Source organism: Argentina silus, assembly GCF_951799395.1.
Source record: "Argentina silus genome assembly, chromosome: 5".
Lineage (NCBI taxonomy): Eukaryota > Metazoa > Chordata > Actinopteri > Argentiniformes > Argentinidae > Argentina > Argentina silus.
The window spans coordinates 6,475,111-6,486,561 of record NC_139659.1 but is presented as its reverse complement, the minus strand read 5'-3'; the positions used below and the strand labels follow the sequence as shown (position 1 = coordinate 6,486,561).

Genomic DNA, 11,451 nt, shown 5'->3' with positions numbered 1-11,451 from the left:
TTTTATATTTCTATAATTTTTTTTCTTTTTTTTTTCTTTTTTTTCTTTTTTTGCTTAAGTTGCACTTTACTCTGTGGAACTAGCTTTTAAGTTCACCATAAAACTTCAGTTTGTCACCAGTACAATGTTTCAGATGTTATAAAATGAAGAGAAAAAAAAAGATGGTGTATGACTTGAGTGATTAACAGAGAAGTGTTTTAGTGTGTCTGGTACTTGAAAAGGTATGATAAGGTTCTTTGATTGTACCCTTTGGTCTCTTTTAGGAAAGTAATTTTCCACATGCAAAACATCTGGTGGCCATTGCACATATTAATTATTGCCAAGCCTATTTGAATAGCACTGATTGTGATTATGTTGGCATACAACATACATACTGAGTGAATGACTCACCGAGTGACTCAGTCTTTCCTTTTTTTGTCTCTGCATTTTTAGTAGAGCTATCTGGACTCATTGTCAGTTACTATTTAAATTTGAAGAGATGATGGTTGGGTATTAAAAATGAGGTTCACAGTTTGTCTGTGACCCTGTGCAGTGACATCACCATAACATATTTATTGAATAGGAAATATTTTCAAACCAGCATGATGAACAAACTGCGTCACATTTTGTACACTGATGCAATACAACGCACTTCACAGAAGAAATGAAGGGATGTGCTAAAATAACAGACTGAAAGAATAAAAGCATCTCATGATGACATCACACTTCTCCTTAAGAAAAGGTGTTTGGTCGCAGCATATAGTGAACATAGATGCACACACTCTAGAAGGTTTTTGAGAGATATATAGCGACCAAATTGACCGGTGCATAGTTGGCTTCTGGGGTGCTGAGGGTCTCTGGAGTTTGTGTGAAGTATATTTTGAAATATTGCATCATTTTATCAGACTGGTCTAGGTGTAAGGTGATTCAGTATTAAAGAAGTGCATATTGATATCTAAATTAGGCTGTGTATCATTGAAGATCACAGAAATTATAATGTTTTTCGATTGATCGCATCAAAGCCCCTTCACAACCCTGTCTTCTGAGAAAGTTGCTGAATGGCTTATTGACATTATTACATTTCATTGTCTGCTTTTATTGTTACCCATCGCATTTAGCAGACACCTTTATCCAAAGCAACTTACAACAAATACATTTGTCTAAGTAAGTGAATCATCTATCCATCAGTCATCATAAGAAAAACTAATCTATGCTCGGACCAGGGGCTATTGGCAGTCAATGCTAGAAGAAAGGAAGATTTTTTTTAATTTAAAAAATAAAAAATAAAAAAATATATATTTACAGGAGAGAAACTTGCACAGGGGGGTAGTGGGGATGAAGAGGTCTTTGGGAGGGACAGTTAAGATGTAGCCTGAAGAGATTCTTCAATCTACGCGGAAGATAGGTATGGTGCCAGGACAGTGAAAAGGACAGTGAAAAGCCGTGACCGAGTAGCGCGGCTGCTGCATCCACGTAGAGGCTGCGATGCCAGGTGGCCAGCCGAGGTGGAAGAGCGAAGTGATCGGGCAGGGGTTTGGGGGCTGACTATTGCTTGCAAGTGCTGAGAGGCTGTTTAATTTGCCGCCCGGTAGGCAAGCACCAGGGTCATGAATCTGATGCGAGCTGCTACTGGGAGCCAGTGAATGGTGCGAAGTAGGGGGGTGACATGGGAGAATTTGGGGAGATTGAACACCAGACGGGCGGCAGCATTCTGGATGAGCTGGCAGATGGCAGAGGCAGGGAGCCCGGCCAAGAGTGCGGTGCAGTAGTCAAGACGAGAGATCACAAGTGTTTGGACCAAAAGTTGTGCTGCTTCTCTGGTGAGGAATGGACGTATCCTTCTGATGTTGTAGAGGAAGAATCTACAGGAGCATGCTGTCGCTGTGATGTTCGCCACACAGGATAAGTGGTTGTCAAGGATCACCCCAAGGTTCTTGGCTGTCTGGGAGGAGGTCACAGTAGAGTTCTCTACTGTGATGGAGAAGTCTTAGAGAGGGCAGGCTTTCCCACGGGAGGAAGTGCAGCTCAGTCTTGTTCAGGTTGAGCTTGAGGTGGTGGGCTGACATCCAAGCAGAAATGTCTGCAAGACACGCAGAGACACATATTGCCACCTGTGAGTCAGAAGGGGGGAAAGAGAGTTGAGTGTCGGTGGTAGGAGAAACCATGTGAGGAAATTACCTAGCCAAGAGATTTGGTATAGAGGGAGAACAGTAAGGGCCCTAGGACAGAGCCCTGGGGGACTCCACTGGTGAGGGCTCGTGGAGAGGACAGCGATCCTCTCCACATCACCTGGTAAGAGCGATCGGCCAGGTAGGATACAAACCAGGGGAGTGCAGAGCCAGAGATACCCAGTGGTGGTTTACTGTGTTGAATGCAGCAGACAGGTCCAGAAGAATGAGAACAGAGGAGAGGGAGGAAGCTTGAGCAGAGTGGAGGGCCTCCGTGATCGCAAGGAGAGCAGTCTCAGTAGAGTGCCCAGCCTTAAAGCTGGATTGGTGAGGCTCAAGGAGGTTGTTCTGAAGGAGGTAGTGAGACAGTTGGTTAGAGACAGCATGTTCAAGGGTTTTAGATAAGAAGGCGAGAAGATACCGGTCTGTAGTTATGACAGCAGACGGGTCAAGAGTTGGTTTCTTGAGAAGAGGCTTGACTCTGACTGTCTTCAAGGCAGCTGGGACAGATCCTGTGGATAGAGAGGAATTTATTATGGTGGTAAGGAACGGAAGGAGGTATTTGGAAATGGATTGAAGAAAGGGGAGGGGACAGGGGGGAAAAACCTGATAAACCAGAGACCGAATGTAGCGCAGTGGGTTTGGGAGGAGAGGTAGCAGTGTTGGCGAGAGGTAGAGAGAAAGAGCTCCTAATGTCATCAATCTTCTTTTCAAAGTAGGTGACAAAGTTATCCGCAGACAGGGAGGAGGGGGAGGAGAAGGGTTGAGGAGTGGAAAATGTGGAGAACAGTTTCCTTGGGTCAGAGGTAGAGGGTTGAATTTTAGAATGGTAGTAAGAAGCTTTAGCAGCTGATGCAGATGAGGTATAGTTGAGGAGGAGAGAGATAAGGTTTAGGGAGGCCCGCTTTTCTCCATTTCCTCTCAGCTGCCCGGAGCCCTATTCTACAAGCTTGCAGGGTTTCAGACAGCCATGTAGCACGTGGAGAGGATCGTGCTGGCCTTGAGGTCTGTGGACAGAGACAGTTGAGGGATAAGGAAAGAGTGGACAGGAGGGTGGATGAGGCTGCATAAGTGGATAGAAGGGAGAAGGATTCAACAGAGGGTAGGGAGGATAAGACAGAGGAAGAGAGAGCGGTGAGGGAGAGGGTACGCAGGTTGTGATGAGAGGATACAGTGTGGGTAGAGACTGACTGGGAGGGGGTGGATTTGAGGGCAAGGGAAGAATACAAAATGATGATCAGAAACTGGAAGAGGGGTAACAGTAACATTGGAGGTGTGGGAGGATCTGGTGAAGACAAGGTCGAACTGATTGCCCGCCTTATGAGTCAGAGGAGAGTGGGACAGGGTAAGGCCAAAGGAGGAGAGAAGGTCAAGTACTCCAGACGAGTGAAGCTTCTCTGACTGGATGATGAAGTCACCCAGTAGTGGGAGCGGTGTACCATCCTCAAAGAAGAAGCTGAGAAGGACATCCATCTCATCTAAGAAGTGGCCAAGCTGACCTGATGGACGATAGATAACGACAATGTGACGTTTGACAGAAACAGCATGGAATTCAAAGGTGGATATGGACAGGTGTGACAGGGGAAGGACATTATGTTACCACATAGGTGAAATGAGGAGTCCTGTGCCTCCCCCTCGACCAGAGAGTCTAGGGCATAGGTGTCAAACTCATTCCATGGAGGGCCGAGTGTCTACAGGTTTTTGCTCTTCCCATCTACTTGATTGATGAATTAAGGTCACTAATTAGTATGGAACTCCCCTCACCTGGTTGACGAGGTCTAAATTGAAAGGAAAAACCAAAAACCTGTAGACACTCGGCCCTCCATGGAATGAGTTTGACACCTATGGTCTAGGGGAATGAGAAAAGGAGTAGGCATCAGAGAGGGCTGCCGGAGTAGCTGTGTTTTCCGGTGTAATCCATGTCTTTGTGAAGGCAAGAAAGTGGAGAGACATGAAGCAATAATAATAATAATAATAATAATAATAATACAAATTATTAACATTTTGGTACAGTTTTAACCTTTTTTTAACATCCTAAATCTCTAATATAATGAGAGAAGTCAACATCTCACCATTGGAGGGCGACATTTCACTGTTGAAAGGAATAGGCCCCCACATAACAAGGCATAATCTTGAACTGCAACACACATGTCAAGTTTATGCATTATTTTGGGGTTTGGCCTTGCAGTGAGTATGAACTCAATTTACTGCGATATGTTGACTGGTATGAAACATGTTATTACAGAAATATGGTTACAAGATTGTATTTATGAGGCACAATGACAGAACTGTAACCGAAGTGTATTATACTTGTATATTCCTTATATGGTGTCCACTGTCCTATATTGAGGAGAGCCGTGAGGGACTGTTGCCTTTGCTTCACTTGTATTGTATAATTAACTACAATATCATGTCAGACACACACTAGGATTCCAATAGGATTTTTTGACTAGGGATACTGCATGTGAGCAGATTGTCTTAAATCTGTGCACCATCAGGAGCATGCAGGTGTCCAGAGAGATTCAAGAGAATATATATGATTTGGGACTAGAGAACTGCAATGCATTTATGCTACCACTATTTACATGTGACATGATCAGAGTTCAATTCAGTCCCATTGGCTGGAGGATGTTGTCCCATGGTAACCAATCAGAAGAGACCAGGAGTGAGAGGAGAGAAAGCAGTACTGTCACAGAGGGTTAAAAACTCAATGATACTGTGTCTGTTTGTTACTGTAAGTAGAGTGTGAGGTTGCCTGTGTACTGTTAAGTATTTGGATTCTACTATACTGTCTTGTATTTGGGTTGATGATAAAGTGAGTGTATGAATATCAATAAATTATATTTATACTGAAAAATAAATAATATTTTTGACTGGACTGAAATGTTGCCTAAACTAAGATACCAACTAACTAAGATGTAGAGGTGTGTGTGTGTGTGTGTGTGTGTGTGTGTGTGTGTGTGTGTGTGTGTGTGTGTGTGTGTGTGCGTGCATGTGCGTGCGCGCGCGTCTGTGTGTGTGTCTGTGTTTGAGTCCTATATTTCATAATCAAAGAGAGATGTATGATGTGTAGCATGGACAGGCTGGGATGCAGAGGGTCTAGAATGTTCAGGCTGATTCTTCTCAGAATATGATAATCATAGTCTGGGTTATGGCAAGGGCTAGAGGTTATTAGATAACAGATTTTATGTATTAATTGACCTATGACCCTTAATTTTCACATACATTTATAACATTTTCTTGGCATCAAACAGAAGACTGGTGAGCTCGTAGACCTGTGTTAAAAATATATACCTGCCTGGATTTGGTTTAATCTCTAGCCCTCTTAATAGTCACTGACCCACCCCCTACTGGTCTTCCATGCCTTACGTCCAAGATATAAACACAGAATCTCTAGAACAAACAGTCACATGGCATTCCATGGATCCGCTTATAGCAAGTGACAAGATTTGCTGATCAGATTGATTCATTGTTACACTCATAATCCAAAAGGCGATGGTAAATGTTTTGATAAGAGGACATACATTCTATGCATTGTATATCAATGGCTCCCACCCCCACTCACGGACTAAGGTCTTAAGTATAGCACAGAGATTAGCTTTCTTAGCTACAGGTCACTAAGCAGCTCCCAGTAGGGAAATCATCCTCTGAGTGACTAAGCTGTCTAACAGTGAGAGGCAAAAGACACATGGACATTTGACATTGATGCTAAGAGCCATGCTCTCATTAATTCTAGCTCACATGGCAGTCAGTTACTCTTTTAGCCAACTCCTTCACCAAATCTATTTGTGTAGTAGGCATTCCTATTTTGAATTAAACTGTATATTGTCAGTGGTGCAGTCATGTTATGTCGAAGGGATATGATGAGTTAACCATTTTGGTGTCTAACCAACCGAGCTTCCTAGTGCAACTCTCTCTCTCTGAGAGTTTCAGACACTCAGAACCCAGGAAAATAGAATGAATATGAGACACTACGCATCAGTCGAGTATGTCGACCCAGCGTCTCTAAATAAATGTTTTATCTCAGAGAGACTAACCTGGATCACTAAGATCTGTGTGATTTTCCTAGTGGTAGTTGAATTCGGTCACAACTAAGCTCACTGTTACTGCATTAAAACCATTATGTCAGATCAGCAGTTGGCCAACTGGGCGGAATGCCTATTGGGAGAAGAACTAAACTGGTATAGCTAGCACTTTCAGCGTCGGTCACCACAGAATTATGAGATTATGAGAGCCTATGATACAGCTATGATAGTCTATAACAGCTGTGACAGCCTTACTACTTATATTATATTATACTGCACTACTTACTGCTCATATATTGCACTACCTGTAAATACTGTTCATTGCACTTTCTGCTATTTTGCACTTCTGGTTAGACGCTAACTGCATTTCGTTGTCTCTGTACTTGTACTCTGCACAATGACAATAAAGTTGAATCTAATCTAATCTAATCTAATCTAATCTAATCTTACACAATCTAGGAGATATACACATGACACTTCTATGACACGGTAATGGAATGTTTGTTCATGAGAACCTACTGTATAGGTATGACAGTTCTTAGTAAGGTAGTAACATTAGTCAGAGGGAGAGAGAAAATGTATTGTCTATTCTATATAAAATACATTCAAAGTAAATGTGAGTGGTAATAATAAATCAGCAGGAGTCAAAATCAGTATGTAGAATAGTGTTGATTTTATTGAGGTTAGTGTTACAGGTAAGACCTTCACTCGAGGTAGAAGTTGCCCCTTACCACAGATCTAGGATCTGATTACTCCACCCCTAATCCTCACAATAACCATAAGGGGTTTAGAAACATCTGACCATGGACCAGTTGATACAGACACTACTTCTACTTTACACCAAAAGGTAATCAGTTCTGGGATGAGTGGAGGGATAAGGACTAGCTCATCCCCCAATGGAGCGTCACTTCCTGTCAGAGGTTGGGGTTTAGGGGTATTACTTCCTGAACTGGGCAACAGGGGTGGGGATCTTGATGTCCTGGCCTTTCTCCAGCTTCTTTTCACAGTCAATCAGGTAGTTGACCCCATCAATGACCATCTGAACCAGCTCCACCTACACACACACACACGCGCGCGCACACACACACACACACACACACACACACACACACACACACACACACACACACACACACACACACACACACACCACACACACACACACACACACACACACACACACAGTTATTCACACACTTATACGTTTTATAATTTGTAAAACCACCACTGAATGAGTCTTGTTGATCTCTGTGCAGTCTGAGGTTTGGATACTGTACCTCTGATTTGCCCAGACGGTCGTTGTTAGAGATGTCAACAGTATCTCCAGTGGCAGCTGTGTCCACTCCTCCTGTACCTCTCTTCTGCAGTCGTAGGTTCTCCAAGATCTTAGAGAAGCGGGGGTCCTACAGGAGAGTATCATGAATCAATGAAGTTACTTTTCTCTGTTGGATGTTAGGGAAGTATGAGCAATGTTGTGTTATGAGTATGAGCAATGTTGTGTGTGTGTGTGTGTGTGTGTGTGTGTGTGTGTGTGTGTGTTACCTTCATGAGCTTGGGCAGTTTGACATGCACGCCAGCCCTGAGTCCAGTGCCCAGATTGGAGGGGCAGGTGAGAATGTAGCCGAGACGCTCGTTCCACATGAATTCCCAGCCTCTTTCCTGGATCAGTTTCTCCACCTAGAGGACGGGAGGGTTCACTACTGTTACATACAGTGTACAACATACAACATTGCATATGTTGCACACACACCCAGACATACCACTTTTGTAGACCTAATTCAACTAGATTACATACAAAGACAACTGTGGTACAGTGTCCACAGCTTCCATGAGCTTCTGTCCTCACTGCTTGTTGGAGATTGGCTCAGTCTGCATGTACCTGTATGAGTCCTCTGCAGAATCTCTCAAACACCCTTTTCATGTTGCCTCCCTTCTCCATTGAGATGACCCTGGTGTGATCCTCCTCATTAATCCAGATCAGGAAGGTCTTCTCATTGTTATGCCTGAGGAGAAGGAGCACATTTACTATGGAGTGGGAGAATAATTTTGTAGGTTGGTATACTGATAGTGTGTCTGCATTAAAGGCTGTCAACAGGGTGCACACAGCACACACATGCTGCTGTTGAGAACCTTGTAGACTCTATCAACTCTCAAACATATAAATTCCATCACAGCCACATATATAAAAACTATTGACAAATGTAGTGTCGGATGATCACTGCTGAGGAGGAAAAACGTGTACAGTAGACCCTACCAATCACGGCCCAATAAGAGGAGGAGATGGGGGTAAGAGTCAGCTAAAGGAATAGGTAGCTAAGTGGAAGAGGATATGGAAAAGAAACCGGTGCTATGGTGAGGGTGAGATCAAATATGTTCCAGTATGTTTGGTGATAGGGTATGGTTCTCTATTGCTTTGGTCATATCAGATCCCTTTACTCAAGCTTACTGTAGTATTCAATTACTGTACTCACATGTCATACTAAAGGTCTCTAAAGCTATGGCGATGTGGTTTGGCTCTCTACTGCTTTGGCCTTGCCAGATCCCTTTACTCAAGCTTAATACTATCACACTACTCACAGATAATCCTAAATGTGTCTAAAGCTATGAGAATAGGGATGGTGTCTCTACTGCTTTGGTCTTACCAGATCCCCCTGGCATCAGGCCAGTCACGGGCCATGAAGGCAGCGGTGAGCAGAGGAGAAACAGGCTTGTCGAACAGGAAGTGTTCCTGAGGCAGGGCAGCGTGACAGGGTCATAGGGCAAAGGTCAATGAGATTGAAGGTTGGAGGTCAGGAGTGACAGTGACCAATGCAATACGACATTGTCCCATTGATCACTAATTAAACTGTGTGGATTACTTTGAAGGTCTACAGTCTACTCCTTGTATGTGAACATAGGATAAGTGTACATTCTGTTTAAGTGCATTACAGTTCACCACAGTCGCCATTCAAATATACTCTTTAGAATTGCTCTGAATATCTGCATACTTCTATTTAGTGCACACATCCACTACAGTTTGAAGCCATTGCATGTAGCAGGATAAGCTGAAACTACTTTTTTATATACTGTGAAAAGAAGGGAAATTAGAGCAATCAAGACAAATGTCCTCAGATGATATGGCTGAAGCAAAACAGAAAAGACATGGCTGTCACCACAGATCAGATCAGCAGAGAGAGAGAGAGAGAGAGAGAGAGAGAGAGAGAGAGAGAGAGAGAGAGAGAGAGAGAGAGGGTGGGTGGGAGGGAGAGGACATGTAAACATACAGCACAGACAAACAGACAGACAGAGACAGAGACAGAACTAGAATGAGAGAAACAGAGGCTGTGAAAGGGACAGGCCCCTCAATAGTGACCCACGTCAATAAGCTGCTGCTGCTCCTTCTCAGTCATGTCTCCCAGGCTGTAGTAACGGCCAGCCAGGTCTCCTGTCAGCCCAGCCAGGGCCTGCACCGCCACGCGCTCCACCTCACGGCGCTCAGAGCGAGAGCAGGCAGGGGGCAGGCTCAGCCCGCGGATGCTGCGGCCAGTACGAACGCGAGAGGACAACACATAGTGCTCGTCAAACGTTCCAGATGTGATCTGAAGAGAGAGTGAGGAGACAACATGAAGAATGATAATTTATAGTGTACAATACAATACATGATGTATCAAGGTTATTAAATATGATTGGTAGATGGATGATAGAATGAGAGAATCTATAACATATGGATGGATAGTGACAAGATACAGTATAGTACAGTATAGACACAGTCACCTTGGAAGCATCCAGGTCTGTGGGGTGCTTCATGCTTTTGGGGTCATAGCCGTTGTGTCTGTCTTTGATGACTGGGTCAAAGAGGTCAGCATACACCTGAGGGCCAAAGGATGGAGAAAGGGTTAAACCAATATGAGAAGTTGTTGGTGTGTCTTTTCTTTGGTATTCAGGACGTACACAAGATAAGAATGTGAGAGTACCACTGTGCACAGTGGCATCTCACCACACACCAGAGCACACATCTACATACTGTAGATTGATTGACAGAGGTCAATGGATCTCATAGCTAAACAGACCGATCAACGGACTGACCTCGTAGCTCTCCTCGTCCCCGGCTACCATGCCCACAGTCTTGATGAAGGGATGTCCAGGGTTGTCCACCCCAGTCTGGATGCACTGGTCCAGGGTCCAGTTGTTAGGGGTCAGCTTGTCCCGTAGCTTGGCATAGATGGCCGGGGTCAGGGCCTGCGCCATGCAGTTGTTGTGCTTCCTCAGGTCAGGGAAATCAGCGCTGGGGACGGCAAATGCAACTTCTATAGTTATACTGGTAGACGTCAAATACATTTGAAAACACATCAGTAAGAACAGTCCAGTATGATTTAACATCCCCCAGCCTGACTCTGATCAATCGATCCAGCCGAAGTAGGAGTTGTACAGTCTTATTGCGGCAGGCAGAAAAGATCTCCTATAGCGCTCCTTAGTGCAACGTGGTTGTAGTAATCTGTTGCTAAAGGAGCTTCTCTGCTCTGCCACAGTGTCATGTAGGGGATGGGAGGGATTGTCCTCCACAGTGTCCAGGGTGACACCGATATGGAAAGTAACATATTTCAGAGTGTCTGAACATGTGTAATCTGTGGGTCAGAGGCTCAGTCTGTGGCTTATTGTGGTTTCTAATTTGGCTTCTGCCTGTGTGTGTGTGTGTGTGTGTGTGTGTGTGTGTGTGTGTGTGTGTGTGTGTGTGTGTGTATCTGTGTATGTATGTGTGTGTGTGTGTGTGTGTGTGTGTGTGAGAGAGAGAGAGAGACGGAGACCGAGAGAGACAGAGACAGAGAGATAAAGAGAGAATGTATGTCTGTGTGTTAAGTATGTGCTGGAAAGGGCAGACGAGGTCACTGGAAGGACTCGGCCATCTCTAAGCCTATTTGGTTTCAACCTTTCTATGTTTGACACACACACACACACACACACACACACACACACACACACACGCAGGTGCGCACATGCGCACATGGCCATAAGTCTGTACAGTATCCGATTCACATTTGTACTATTCACCAGGTGCCATCAGACTGTCAACGTCATATAAAAAATTTGTCTCAAATGAAATCAGTTATATTTGTAGTCCATATTCTGCTGTGGTTATGGTATTTGCACACTCACCTGGGGGGGTAGAGCTTCTTCTTCTCTTCAGCAGACAAGGAGCTCTCGCTCATCAGGTAGCCAGTTGCCATGGTACCTGCACCCAGGCTTGCCAATAGCACGGCTCTATTATGGCCAGATATCATTCGAGTGAATGAGGTTGCCAT

At 44.3% G+C, this 11,451-nt stretch overlaps 1 protein-coding gene across 1 annotated transcript; it reads right to left on the bottom strand.

Annotated features, from left to right (window-relative positions):
- Positions 1-7,109: 7,109 nt before the first annotated feature.
- On the bottom strand, positions 7,110-11,451 carry ckmt2a (creatine kinase, mitochondrial 2a (sarcomeric); the record flags this gene model as incomplete). The annotated part of the gene is made up of 9 exons (XM_083669775.1): positions 7,110-7,226; positions 7,450-7,575; positions 7,715-7,849; positions 8,052-8,175; positions 8,815-8,900; positions 9,529-9,750; positions 9,926-10,021; positions 10,238-10,436; positions 11,306-11,451. 9 exons carry the CDS (start codon positions 11,449-11,451, stop codon positions 7,110-7,112), a joined length of 1,251 nt encoding a protein of 416 aa, XP_083525901.1.